Source organism: Halichoerus grypus, chromosome 2 (genome assembly GCF_964656455.1).
Source record: "Halichoerus grypus chromosome 2, mHalGry1.hap1.1, whole genome shotgun sequence".
Taxonomy (NCBI): domain Eukaryota; kingdom Metazoa; phylum Chordata; class Mammalia; order Carnivora; family Phocidae; genus Halichoerus; species Halichoerus grypus.
The window spans coordinates 11482531-11497286 of NC_135713.1; the positions used below are offsets into that span (position 1 = coordinate 11482531).

The following is a 14756-nucleotide window of genomic DNA, read 5'->3' on the forward strand; positions in this document are numbered from 1 at the left end:
AGATGAAACTCAACACCAAGGCTGTATGCAGAGTTAGAATTCTGTAAGGTCTAAGCACAGAGAGCTTGCGGTATGTTGAATCCAATCAAATGGCTTTGGAATCAAAGCCATTTAAAAAAAAACCCTTTGCCCTAAAACACCTTTAAAGATAAAGGAAATTATGCTTATCTAATTTAGGGATCTCACAGATGTTTTGCCTTCAGTTTCCATTGTCAGCACGATTTCATGTCTGTCTGGGGCTCAGTGAACTCAGTGGGTGTTTGTGGTGTTAGATATGCCACTGACCAGTAAGCGAGGTCATCCTCTTAACCCCCAGTTCTTTGCCCCTACCATCCAAAGTAAAGTTTTAGAAGCACAGAAGTTTTGTTTTATTTTTTTTAAGAGCTTTTTAGGAAAAGGAAGCTTTATTATTTCAGCAGGATTAAACCTTTGTCAGGTGTTTTGGAAAAATACTCTGTGATCTTGTCGCCATTTTTGTCTTTATTTTATTTAATCATTTTTTTTTTTTAAATCATGATAAGTATACTCTTTAATCCCCATCCCCAGTTTCCCCCGTCACCCCACTCACCTCCCCTCTGGTAACCGTCAGTGTGTTCTCTATAGTTAAGAGTCTCTTTCTTGGTTTGTGTGTGTGTCTCTCTCTCTCTTTTTTCCCCTTTGTTCATCTGTTTTATTTCTTAAATTCAATATCTGAGTGAAATCATATGGTATTTGTCTTTCTCTGACTTATTTCACTTAGCGTAATACTCTCTGGCTCCATCCATGTCGTTGAAAATGGCAAGACTTCATTCTTTCTGATGGCTGAGTAATATTACTCTGTGTGTGTGTGTGTGTGTGTGTGTGTGTGTGTGTGTGTGTACCACATCTTCTTCATCCATCAGTCATTGCACACTTGGGCTCTTTCCATTATTTGGCTACTGTAGATAATGCTGCTATAAACATAGGGGTGCATATATCCCTTTGGATTAGTGTCTTTGTATCTTTTGGGTAGATACCCAAGTAGTGTGATTCCTGGATTGTAGAGTAGCTCTATTTTTAACTTTTTTAGGAAACTCCATGCTGTTTTCCAGAGTGACTGTACCAGTTTGCATTCCCACCAACAGTGCAAGAGGTTCTGTTTTCTCTACATCCTTGCCAAAACCTTCTTGTATTTTTTATTTTAGCCATTCTGACAGGTGTGAGATGATATCTTATTATAGTTTTGATTTGCATTTCTCTAATGATGAGTGATGTTGAACATCTTTTCATGTGTCTGTATGTCTGGAGAAATGTCTGTTCATATCTTCTGCCCATTTTTAATTGGATTATTTGTGTGTGTGTGTTGAGTTGTAGCCATTCTTTTTGTATTTTGGATACTAATCCTATATCAGATATGTCATTTGCAAATACCTTCTTCCATTCAGTGGGTTGCCTTTTAGTTTTGTTGATTGTTTTCTTCGCTGTGCAAAAGCTTTTCATTTTGATGTTGTCCCAGTAGTTTATTTTTGCGTTTATTTCTCTTGCCTCAGGAGGCATATCTAGAAAAATGTTGATATGGCTGATGTCAGAGAAATTACTGCCTGTGTTCCCTTCAGGTATTTTTATGGTTTCAGGTGTCACATTTGTGCCTTTATTCCATTTTGAGTTTACTTTTGTGTATGGTGAAAAAAAGTGGTCCAGTTTTATTCTTCTGCATGTTGCTGTCCAGTTTTCCCAGCAGCATTTGTTGAAGAGACTGTTTTTTTCCCATTGGATATTCATTTCTCTCTTGTCATTTTTGAATAGTATAATCCTATCATAAGGTATTAAAAACGTCAACAAAAATAGTGAGATTGGTGTTTAGAAATATCAGAGATTCATTTCTGAATGTTATTAAAACAAGGTATTCAAAAGACATTACAATATCTCTCAAATGTTTTGTGGGGTATGCATGAAATGGAATACTTCTCAGCTGTACAAAGGGATAAACTCTTGATACATAAATAGCAAAGATTAATCTCCAAAACATGGGCTGAGAGAAACTAGACATGAAAGAATACATTCTGAATGATTCCTTTTATATGAAATTCTAGAATATGCAGAACTTATCTGGTGATAGAAATCAGAACAGGGGTTGCCTCTTGGTGGTGGTGGGGTTGTGGTTGGGGGAATTGGTTAGAAAGGGGTACGAAGAGGGCGCCTGGGTGGCTCAGTTGGTTAAGCAACTGCCTTCGGCTCAGGTCATGATCCTGGAGTCCCGGGATCGAGTCCCGCATCGGGCTCCCTGCTCAGCAGGGAGTCTGCTTCTCCCTCTGACCCTCCCCCCTCTCATGTGCTCTTTCTCTCTCTCTCTGTCAAATAAATAAATAAATAAATCTTTAAAAAAAAAAAAAGAAAAGAAAAGAAAGGGGTACGAAGAACTTTCTGTGATGTTGGAAATATTCTGTACCTTGGTTTGGGAGTTGATTGCAAGTGTGTTGACATTTGTCAGAACTCAGTGACCTGTACTTGAGATCTGTGCATTATACTGTACATGAAAAGAAGAAATCTTTTCGATGTGAAATTATGAATACGTATATCATAATCATTAAATTATAAATCCCACACTTTTGAACAATTGCCATTAAAGAGAAACTTTAAGGCTCTATTTGTGATCTGGAAGGCAGAGGAAGAATTGCTAAGTCTTTAATCTAATCTTCTTGGTGCGTAAGTGATCTGTCGTTTGGTGATTCCTGCAGCCAAAAGAGCGGCCACATGAATCCCCGCACGATGCTTGGTTCCTGAGGGGCTTAATGAAGATGGCAAACAGATTGAGAATATTGAGAATACAAAGATGTGGTGGTTTTTAAATCACATTTGAAGCATAGTATATTAGAAGATAACCCTTTTTTTTTTTTAAGATTTCATTTATTTATTCGAGAGAGAGAGAGCATAAGCAGGGGGGAGGGGCAGAGGGAGAAGCAGGCTCCCTGCTGAGCAAGGAGTCTGATGCAGGACTCGATCCCAGGACCCCGGGATCATGACCTGAGCCGAAGGCAGACGCCCAACGACTGAGCCACCCAGGCGCCCCAACCCTTTTTTTGTTTTTTGAAAATTTTCTGAGAAGAGTGTTAGGAGCCAAGATAGCACAAGTACAGTTGGTTGGTGTGAAAAGTCTGGGCTAGAAGATGGTTGAATCGTGAGAGCGGATGGAAGAATACCTGAGTGGCGTGTGAATGTGTTCATGAGGAAGGAGGAGCCCCTGTTAGGGAGAGTCAGGCTCAGCGGAAGGGATGTGGTCTGTGGCTCCGGGGCGCCCGTGGCCAAAGCTGCAGAGCTGCCATGGGAGAGAGGGCGCGTCCAGTCCATGGCTCAGTGTCCCGTGGCTGAGTGGCGCCAGGGCTGGCCCCGGGGCGGAGGCGGTGGGGGGGGGGGGGTTTGCCAGGCCAGTGCGGGCCCGGTAGCGGGGAGTCGTGGGCTTTCACCCGTTTGATGTCTGCACATGAAAGCCAGGAATCCAGACTGAACACTGCTGTCTTCTGGTTCAAAGTGATTAACTTATTCTTATGTTCAGCATATTAAAAGAATAAATAGTGATTTCTACTTTTATTTCTTAGAACAAGAGTGATATGTGTGTATTCATTTTGGAGGTAAAAAATGTAAAGTTTTAGTTCATGCTATCTAATTTTACCCAGTAATGTTTATCAGTATATATATTTTTTTCTTAATTCAGGAAATACAGCAGCGGCATGGATTAGCCAATTCCATCTCTTCTTACCTTATTAAGCCAGTTCAGCGAATAACAAAGTATCAACTTCTTTTAAAAGTATGTATCAAGCATCTGCCTGCAAAATTTGTGAACTGTGCATTATTATTTTGACATTTTTCTCTCTGTTTATGTAAAGTACCCTGAATTTTTGAAATAACACCTAGCCAGTTAATTTTTTTTAATTCATTGCCATTTGTTACCCTCATCAGTTTCTCAGTGCAGCAGGTAGATGAGAGACGATTCCTTGATTATGCATCTGAATTTTGCTGGCTGACCCTGGTCCCTAACATACACTGAGAAAGGAGAGAGAGATTGTCAGGCCTGGATCACTTAGTACCTGTATCTCAGGACGGCTTGCTGACCGCGGGCCGGGCACTGTACTCTGTGCTCTGCGTGTGTTAAGTTCACCTGCTAGTGCTGGTCTGCAGGTCTGGACGTGAGCCTGGGAGGGTGAGGGTTGTGCCCACAGTCATCACTGGAGCCCTGGTATCTGGGCTCCGCTCCAAACCCAGGTGGGGTGGGGGCTCAGGTAACTCACCCTCAGGCAGCGTCCTCCCTGTGACATCTAGTTACGGGTCACACGCATATTTATGGAACATGTTGTTCACACACATCCCACGTATTTGAGTCAAACTGACCTCCACTTCCTCTTGGTTATGAATGTGGTTACAGTTAAAGTCATCCTGTAACTAGGTATGCTGGCAAGTGTTAACTAGACTTACTGTGATCATTTTGCAATATATATGAATAGCTAATCCTTATGTCATACTCTTGAAACTAACATAATGGTGTGTGTCAGTTACACCTCAAAAAAAACCCCACATTTCTAATAATCTAGGGACTTAACAGTAGAATGGTAAAGGAAACTTAGAATTTGTGATTGTTGTCACAGAATGCATCATATAAATCAATGCACATTTTCTTGACTACAAGAATAATAATCTACAGTCTCTACCTAATGATGTTTACCTGGCCGTTTCCTTGGCTGGAGGATGTTATTAAGCATCAGAATGAACCAACTGCCCACTCATCCTGGGAACAGTATTTTGTGAATCTGACCCTGTCCCCAATGCTGCCTAAGCACAGCAGTAGGAGGTGATGATGTGATTCTCAGATAGAAAAGAAGTTCAGAGATGGAGTTACGAAATCCTGAAACTCTTCTTTATCTTTCTGTTAATGAGAAAACTCTAGAGACAGAAGTGGCCGTATGCTTTTGTTAAAGTGATACCATTGTGGGACATTGCTGTTGGGAAAGCTCTCCTGCACTTTTGTATCAAAATCCTATTAAGTGCTTTTATGGCCCTCACTGCAGGAATACGAGCTTACGGTGAACGTGAGATAGAAGTCAGGAGGTTAAGTTGTTTATGTTCACATTAGCCCTCTGCTTTTTACTTCTGCAAAGGCAGTGTACCTCTTGGTGTCCTCAAGATTTAAGAATTTTGTCTTCAGCATGTGTTTCCACTAAAGATCTCTTTCTCAGTGACCTCAGATCTAGTTAATCACCATTAAAGTGGGGCTTTAATTTATAAACCTCACGTTATTCTGCCCAGGGGTTTTTCAGCAGAATAGTAATAAGCTCTGTTGAGATCCCCAGCGAGGAAGGTTTTCTGCCAGTGAGGTTAGTTTCTTGTACATAGCATTTTTAAGCACTTTTTTGCGAAGCTGCTTAGAATAATAGGTAAAAACCATCTGGTCATGAGTGAAAGTGCTTGTCCGGTGCCAAGTTGCTCTAAAACTGTCCAGTATGAGACCAGAGCTGACTGCAGTGCCCTGTCCCTCTTAGGGACTGCCAGGACACAGAAGGCTGTGGTTACTATTCCTGGCTGAATATAACCATTCATACACTGGTAAGAAAATACCTTGGACCCTGCCAGAACGTGCATTTATTGTCCTCGTTATCCTTCATTTAATAGCAGATGTTCCTCCGAGTAGATATGAGGTGTGATTAGATCATTCGCGCTTTGGGAACCATCCTGCGCACAAAGGCACAGCATTTAACTGTGCATTCTGGTGCAGCGGTGCTGCTTCTGCTCCTGACCTGGGGGTTTCAGGTTAGGTGGGGGCATGGCACCGACAGACCAGAGAGTTCACAATCACACGGGGGTGCTAGCTGCACGCTGTCATGACCTTCAAATAAAACCAGTAGCTGATTATGCTTTGCTGTGCTAATTAAGTCTTTTTATTTGTCATTTTTGAGGCTCGGCAGTTAATGTGTGTACTGATTCCATCTTAAACTGTGACTGCGTCTGGTTTTCTCTGATCTGAAGAAGCATCCTGATTTGAGCAGGACAAATGCTTCCATCCATTGGATAAAGAGGCAGTAATTCATTTTCTATGAGAATAGGTGCCCAGTTGACCACAGTCTGTTGTTACCTTGAAAATCACGGATTCTTCATAGACTTCTTTTCTGCAAAGATCTTGTTGGCAGAGCTTTTGGTCTTTGGTTGGTTCATGGTATTGGTCTCTTACAGGAGCTACTCACTTGCTGTGAGGAAGGAAAAGGGGAGATAAAAGATGGCCTCGAGGTGATGCTCAGTGTGCCAAAGCGAGCCAACGACGCCATGCACCTCAGCATGCTGGAAGGTAACGGGCTCTTTGTGTCCCCTAACAAACATCTGTCCACTTTGTGCTGGCACTGTTTATAGGTAGATTTCCCATGCCCTGAAACTCTTGGCCTCGTGCCTCTATGTTTTGTTAGGAGTTAAGAGTTCAGATATGAATATCTTCTCTCTTTTTTTTTAAGACTTACTTATTTATTTTAGAGAGGAAGAGAGTGAACGTGCAGGCACGAGGCGGAGGAGGGGTGAAGGGAGAGGGAGAGAGAGAATCCTCCAACATATTCCCCTCAGAGTGTGGAGCCTGATGCGGGTTTCGATCTTATGGCCCCAAGATCACGACCTGAGCCGAAATCAAGAGTCAGATGCTTAACCAACTGCACCACCCAAGCACCCCAAGTACCTTCTTTTTTAAAAGAACTGGTTTCATTGCTTCCCCTAAGGATCACAAAGTGCTTCAACCTCATTAAGAGCATGCCCTTGTCCATTAACTGGAGAACAGACTGTCCACACTCAGAACCCCGGTAACACCCGTGTCACTTGCTTTAGGCAATCTGGTGTCCGTGGTAGATGGATGGATACAGGGAAGGCAAGATGAGTCCCCTGTGATTATAAAATCCTTTAAAAAGCTTGTTGTTTCCCCGTATCTGTGTCCATTGTATCACTTGCAAGAGCCTTGAACATGGTGGTGTGTAACATGGTGGTATGTAATGTGATAGAGAGTCAGAGAAACGAAATTAAAAATTTCTCTTGCAAATGAAATTTCCATGGATGCTTCTGTTTAAAAAGGCTCTTCCTGTGTTACAGAGCTTAACTCTTATTATCAGGGTACACAATTATGTACAAGAAGTAATCCTGCCCCAAACGCTTTTTCTAGCCTCTGTATCATCAGTAGTATTGAGCAGTATAAATGGTTGGGGCAGAGGTGATGCTGTTTGCAGTAGAGACCCAAAAATCAGAGGCCAGGTGAGATAGCTTTTTCTTTCTCTGATGTGAGGCCCTGAGCTGGTGTGACAGCCCTTCATGGCATCATCAAGGACTCAGGCTCTGTTCTCTGTACTTTGTCTCCACTGCTTAAATGTTGTCTGCTTGGCTAGGTTCAGGATATGTCAAGACCATGGTAGCATTCCGTCTAGCAGGAAGACAGTGGGGAAAGAGCATGGGGAAGGGCAGGAACTAGGAGTTGAACACAAGACTCCTCCATATGGCCTGAGCTTGGGTGGCCACAGAGGCAGTTTCTGTCTGGAGAAGAGGAGGAGAGAGGTAGTCAAGAGAGAACCAGCAGACCTTGCCCCAGATATCCCACCGCTTTGTGAAGCCCTGGTCGCTGGAAATCCGTGCCGTGGGCCACTTCCAGGAAGAGTCGAACAGAGTGAAAGCCACCTCATGGCCAGAGTCTGACTGGTTCACATGAAGAATTTTGCAAAGACAGGAGACCTCACCAAGGAAGGCCAGACCAGACACTTGAGGAAAGGCCAGGACTGCAGTGGAACGTCCAGGAGGGGTGTTCTGGGCTGAAGAGGCAGGACGCAGGCTGGGAGTAGGCAGTGGCCTGGGGGGAGGTCCATGCACCAGTCTGGACGGGGGAGGAGGTCTGTGTGACGGAATGCCGTGAGTGCAGGCTGAGGAGAAGTAGGGATTCCATCAAATCTCAAATGCTGTGAGTGCCACCCTAAGGAGATGAAAGTTTAAAGCCATGAGGAATAGCTGCTTTTTGCATTTTTTTTTCTTTTTTTTGAACAAGGGAAAATATGTGCAAAGTCACGTTTTAGGAAGAATTCTCCTTTGTCAGATGGGATCAGTGCAGGGGAACTGGAGAGGGGCCTAGACAGAAAACTCTAATCTGAGATTTAATTGATGGGCAATGAACAAATGTTTAAATCGTCACAGTGTTGTCCTGTGCATCATGTTTTATTTTCTTTCAAACTGATTGTGCCTCCTTGTTTTTATGTTGTAGGGTTTGATGAAAATATTGAGTCTCAGGGAGAACTCATCCTGCAGGAATCCTTCCAAGTGTGGGACCCAAAAACCTTAATTCGAAAGGGTCGAGAACGGCATCTCTTCCTTTTTGAAATGTCCTTAGTATTTAGTAAAGAAGTGAAAGATTCCAGTGGCAGAAGCAAGTACCTTTATAAAAGCAAATTGTTTGTAAGTATAGACGTTCAGAATTGTAAATTTAAAGGTAACACACTTGCAGTCTTCTTGCAGGTAGAAAAGAATTACTATTGCTTTCAGTGTAACCTCCCAAACTGTCCTAAAATGTGGAGCTCTGGAATCAAAAAGGTTTTCATCCTCCACAGTAAATATCTCTGGCGGTCTCGAGTCCACTAGAGGGAGCCCATGGGTTTTAGCTTCTCTAGACTTAGAAAACCTGCTTTTTCTAAATTCCATAGACTCTGAGGATGGGGAAACACTTTTCAAGTGAATTTAAATTTATCTCTTGTGTGCCCTAACCAACTTTACAAATAAATTGATTATATGAGACTACGATTAAGTTTTCGTATCATTCTAATTAATTTTTCTTTCACCAACATTGGAATATACGTTAAGCAGCCTTCCAGGGTGGCTCGCTGTGGGCTCTTAATGATGAGGTGTGAATTTTTCTTTCAATAGAGATAGATGTGTAGAAAATAAATAAGTAAATTTGTGGTTCTTTACAATAACAAAATACGGTTATTAGAGAAAATATATACAAACAAAAATAGTTTTAAAGATCCACAGTCCCCCATCTGTACTGAGCACTCACTAACCTTGAGCGCTGGGTGGATACTATGTTGCATTTGAATTCTTTTTTAACTTGTGAGTATACTTTCTGGCAAAAGAACATGCCTGATGCCTTTTTTCCCCCAAGAAGCAAGTCCAAGGAGTCTCTTTATAAAACCACATGTTGACTCTCAGAGAAGTCTCAGGCAGGTGTCCTCCTCAGGGTCTGCTGTATTTCTGTGTTCCCCTTGTGGGAGTATCTCAGGGGCTGTCAACACAGAACCTCTGGGCAGGGACAGGAGGGGGAGGATTGGGAAAACTAATTAAAAATCACCAACAGAGAAAGAACAGAAAATGTAATGGAATTTGGTTTTTTCTTTACACAAGATATGATGGATTGCTTATAAATATTGGTAGATATTTGGAATTTGGACAACATCTACATTATGTATTTTTATGGTATCCATATATTAATCAAGTTCCCAAAGTAATAAAATACTACCAATGTAGAAATCATCTTTAATAATAATCTGGAATTTGCAAGTTCAAACTAATGATTTTCATACCATTTTCTTTGGCTTATATCCTGTTTGAGATTGTCTTTTGGCTCACGGCCCACCTTACATCATTTTAGATCATATTGTAACTGGAAAGAAAAAATGGAGCATTGCTGGCTAGTAATTTCACTAGCTGGCTTTAATCTATCCTCAGAGACCAAGCTAGTCTGTTTTAGAAGCTGATACATCTTCATTTAATTTATCTTTTAAAAGTTAAGGTTCCCTCAGAGGCCACGATTATGAATCACTTCCTTTGCTGGAGGGGGGAGAACACACTAGGGGTGAACTTGACTGTGGTGGAGGGACTGAAGATGTCGACCTTCACCTATGCTCTTCCACGTGCTCCCATTACAACTGCACATGTCACAGAGAGAAATTTTGTCTTAGCCCTTAAAATTATTGGTGAAATACTGAAATTTAATGCTCTGGTGAACAAATCAGAAAAAAACTGAACTGTGAAGACATTATGTGCCTTCTGCGAAGCTACTTCATTCATGCTGAAAATGCATGGTGGCAGCTCCTTTGCAACTAAGATTCATTTTGTTGTTTATGAGTTGAAAATGGTCAACTCTTGATTTTCCAGATAACAGGATTTTTAGATATTTTGGTTTCCTTCCTCTGGATCTGGTTGACCCTCATCAGGATCTCCAGTAGAGGTACATAGAGGAAGTAAAAGGGATACAATCAATCATGGTGGCCTAAGAACAAAATTTTCTCATTTTTACTGAAATAAGATCTGAGGATTACCCATTAATGTAAACAAACTATGTTGTTATAACCTGGCATGACCACAAGTCACCAAAAACTGTTTTCTTGGTCTTTGTTCTGTATCTTGCTGGAATCTTACTGTCATCTAATTATGTAATTACCTTTTTATCCAGACCTCAGAGTTGGGTGTCACAGAACACGTTGAAGGAGATCCTTGCAAATTTGCACTGTGGGTGGGGAGGACACCAACCTCAGATAATAAAATTGTCCTTAAGGTACGTTCATTTGAAGCTTGGGAATGTGCTGTGGGACAAGTTTATCGTGGCTGTGTATGCTTTTTTTTTTTCCTGTTGTTGAAACATATTGGTTTAAAAAAAGAAAAAAGAAACATATTGGTTTTAATATTATTTTATTTGTTCTTTTTGTGTTCTCTTGGGATTGGTGATTACCACAAAAAGAACGGTAGAATAAATTCAGTTTGGTACTCTAGTGGTAAAATGCCTTCAGGTAAACTTTTGCTTGTCTACTATAAAGGTCAAATGGAGAGAAATCTCTTTAAACTTCTCCCATTCTTGCCGTCTGAAAAAGAATTAGTCGATTCCATCAGAGATGCAGGAAGTTGAGGTACAGGAGGAAGGAGATGTGGATCAGCAGCTCTCACCACACACTTCACCTAGTTTCCAATGGCAAATAGGCACCTGATGAACTTGTGAAGGCCTTGGGCCGTTTTAGGGCTGAACGTGCCAAGAGTCTTCATAGGGTCCCAGGCTCTTTGGCTTTCTGGTTAGGGGGCAGAGAAAAAAGGGAGATAATGATCAGTTATAGGGGTTGATAATGTTAGGATTTCAAGTGTTCAAAAACACTAAGGGTGCTTTTCGGGTATACATATGTGTATGTATGTGTGTGTGTGTGTATATATACACATATATATATTTTATATATATAATATATATATATAATATGTATGTATTGAGGTGGGGGAGGAATAAATATATGTTTGAATATTTGATTTGAACTCTGCTTTCATTATACCAGCCTCTCCTAGGAAAGACGCAGGGCTCTCAGGGTGTCTTGTGTACTCCCTCCTTCTGTGTTTGAGAAGATACAGATGGAACTGTCTTTTTTAGCTGCCTGGAAAGGCCATAAATGATTTCAGGATGTTTTGTGGAAGATGTCGCTGAACATTTGTAGAATATTGGGAGATGAGCCAAAAGCTTAATGGGACTCTGGTGTATGAACTTGCATGCCAGTGATTCTGTTTCGTACATTCCTTTTAATCTCTCACCAGTATTTCCAGCAACTATGAGTTCCTCATCGGTACCTCGCTCTTAAAGAATTTGTACTTTAGTGAAAGCCATTGTGTTTCTAAGATCTTTATTCCCATGGAAATGATGGATTGTTTTGCAATGAATATATGATTACCAACCAGTGTGTTCTTGTTAGTATTGGCATAAAGCCCTATAAAATATAAATTGCACTGATAGCTAAATATTAGATAACTGAACTTTCCTAAGCCATAAAATTTTAAAGTATACTCAAAACCATAAAACTTCCAACTCATAGTAAGTATTTATCCAGATTAGCTACAGTGACATGTCAAAGGATGCATCTAAGAAATAGTGCCAGATATTTTAGCCAGATTTGGATGACTTTCATTTAGGACATAATAATATACTCATGATGCAGTTGAAGAATAAGACTTCTTACAGGCTTTTTCAGATAAAAGCTTTCTAGGGGAATTTCAGGTAGTATTTCTCTGCCTTCCAAGGAGAAACTAAAGAAAATGATGTCCTCATTCATTTTAGCAATTGCTTTGTGGTGGTGGAGATGGAGATGGAGGAGGTGGTGGTGGTGATGGGGGTAGTGGAGGAGGAAATGGAGATGGAGATGGTGGTAGAGGTGGTGGTGGTGGTGGAGGTGGAGGTGATGATGGAGCTGGTGGGAGTGATAGAAATGGAGCTGGGGGTGGACGTGGAGCTAAGATGGAGATGATGGTGGAGGCGATGACTGAGGTGGTGGTGATGGAGATGATGGTGGGGATGATGGTAGAGGTGGTGGTGGAGGAGAGAGTGCTGCTGGTGGAGGTGATGATGGTGGAGGTGGTGGTAGAGGTGGTTGAGATGGAGATGTTAGTGGTGGGGGGAAGGTGGTTGGGATGGAAGTGGAGGTGGTTGAGATGATGATGCAGGTGGTTGAGGTGGTGGTGGAGGTGGTTGAGATGATGGAGGTGGTTGAGTTGATGGTGGAGATGGTTGAAATGGAGGTGGTTGAGGTGATGGTGGAGGTGGTTGAGATGGAGGTGTGGAGGTGGTTGAGATGATGATGGAAGTGGTTGAGATGGAGGTGGAAGTGGTTGAGGTGGAGGTGGTTGAGATGGAGGTGGAGGTGGTTGAGATGATGGTGGAGGTGGTTGGGATGGAGGTGGAGGTGGTTGAGATGATGATGGAGGTGGTTGAGGTGATGATGGAGGTGGTTGAGGTGATGGTGGAGGTGGTTGAAATGGAGGTGGTAGAAGTGATGGTGGAGGTGGTTGAGATGGAGGTGTGGAGGTGGTTGAGATGATGATGGAGGTGGTTGAGGTGGAGGTGGTTGAGGTGGAGGTGGTTGAGATGGAGGTAGAGGTGGTTGAGGTGGAGGTGGTTGAAATGGAGATGGAGGTGGAGGTGGTTGAGATGATGATGATGTGGTTGAGGTGATGGTGGAGGTGGTGGAGGTGATGGTGGAGGTGGTGGAGGTGATGGTGGAGGTGGTTGGGATGGAGATGATGATGGAGGTGGTTGAGATGATGATGGAGGTGGTTGGGATGGAGGTGGAGGTGGTTTAGATGATGATCAGGGTGGTTGAGATGGAGGTGGTGGTGGTTGAGATGGAGGTGGTGGTGGTTGATATGATGGTGGAGGTGCTTCAGGTGATGGTGGAGGTAGTTGAGGTGGTGGTGGAGGTGGTTGAGGTGGTGGTGGAGGTGGTTGAGATCATGATGAGGGTGGTTGAGATGGAGGTGGTGGTGGTTGAGATGATGGTGGAGGTGCTTCAGGTGATGGTGGAGGTGGTGGAGGTGGTGGTGGTGGTGGTTGAGATGATGGTGGAGGTGCTTCAGGTGATGGTGGAGGTGGTGGAGGTGGTGGTGGAGGTGGTTGAGTTGATGATGGAGGTGGTTGAGGTGATGGTGGAGGTGGCTGAGATGGAGGTGGAGGTGGTTGAGATGGAGATGATGGTGGTGGGGGAGAAAGCGGTGCTGGTGGAGCTGATGATGGCAGAGGATGAGGTACTGGTGGTAATGACAATGATACTGATGGCCTGGTAGTTATAAAACAAAGCTGTGGTCTTTTTTATGTTGTCCTCTGGAAGGGAGAACCTGATTTCTAAATCCTTCCTTAAACAGACGGAGAGTACCAAGAGTCCGAAACAAACTATTCCCATCTCTTAGACAAGTGGGACCTTTTATTCAGTATTTAGGTAGCTTACGTTTCTCTTACTATTTCTGAAAAATTGGCACCTGTTTTCCTTGTTCAATTTCCTTAAGGTCAGGAGAATTCCTCTCCATAAATGCAATGATCACGTCACTCTATTAAATCATGAGAATTGCATTTATTCTGAACCATAGTAACAGTTTCCCTCAGTTGTCTCTAAACTCTGCCAAATGTTCTTTCTCAGATGCTTCTCTTGGTTTAACCTGAATGTTTGTATCAGGCATTTAAATGCCAATAGATCTGCAGTTTTCAAAGTTTTGCATCGTGAGACACCTCTGTTTCCTGCGCGGACTCCCCTAGTCCCTGATCCCTGCCTCTGGCCCCAGAAGAACTTGGGTTACTCCTGTCCCGGTCTCAGGTTTGGGGACAAGAGGCTCCTTTTATCCTTCATTTAGTTCCCTGTTCCTAGCCCTAAGTGACTTTAAAGACATATCCTCCAGTTAAAACATTTTACATAGGAAAAAAGATTCTCAATTTTAATTTCCTTTCCCAACATGGGCCTTGACTTTCTGTTTTGGAAGACAAGGTGCACCATGAGAAAACGCTCCCTCTCCGTCAGGATCTCAGCTATAATCCCTCTGACGACTGTTTCAGTCATTTACAGGGAATTATGCTTATGTCATAGGAGGTTGATGTTTTCCACAAGGAAATTAAAAACTGTTACTAAGGCCTAGAACATGCAAAAAGAAAAAAGAAACCTCCTCTGAGGCCAAGTGAAAGGGAAAAAATCTGGAAAGAGTGCTGCCTTATGTGTTCATTCAACAAATGCTTATTAAATATCTACTATGTATCATTTTCAGAAAATATTTCTCGAAAGTTGTAATGAAGTTGAGGTAAACCCACTGTCTGTAATTGGCAGTAGGTTAACTGGTTTATGCTACTGGTATAACCAGAGGTAGGGGAAAGCAGAGCTTGGGAGGACGGGCTCTGTCTTCCACGTGGATGGTGTCCGTCCAGTGCCAGCCTAAGAATTCCAGCTGCTTCCCGTGCCAGCCGGGTGACCTCGGGCACATTTCTGACGCAAGGATAAGGGGGCCCTGACTCCATAGAGTGCTGT

At 42.6% G+C, this 14756-nt stretch overlaps 1 protein-coding gene across 13 annotated transcripts in view; it reads left to right on the forward strand.

Moving 5' to 3' along the window:
- TRIO (trio Rho guanine nucleotide exchange factor) overlaps nt 1-14756 on the forward strand; it is a 340046-nt gene that overhangs the window by 236002 nt on the left and 89288 nt on the right. For all 13 annotated transcript variants that reach the window (XR_013445488.1, XM_078066575.1, XM_078066577.1 and 10 more), the window contains exons 28-31: nt 3671-3763; nt 6178-6289; nt 8219-8409; nt 10403-10504. Coding sequence is in view for 12 of the 13 variants with exons in the window: in XM_078066575.1 (XP_077922701.1) it covers nt 3671-3763; nt 6178-6289; nt 8219-8409; nt 10403-10504 (498 nt within the window). In the remaining variant the exon portion in view is untranslated. The remainder of the gene's footprint in view (nt 1-3670; nt 3764-6177; nt 6290-8218; nt 8410-10402; nt 10505-14756) is intronic.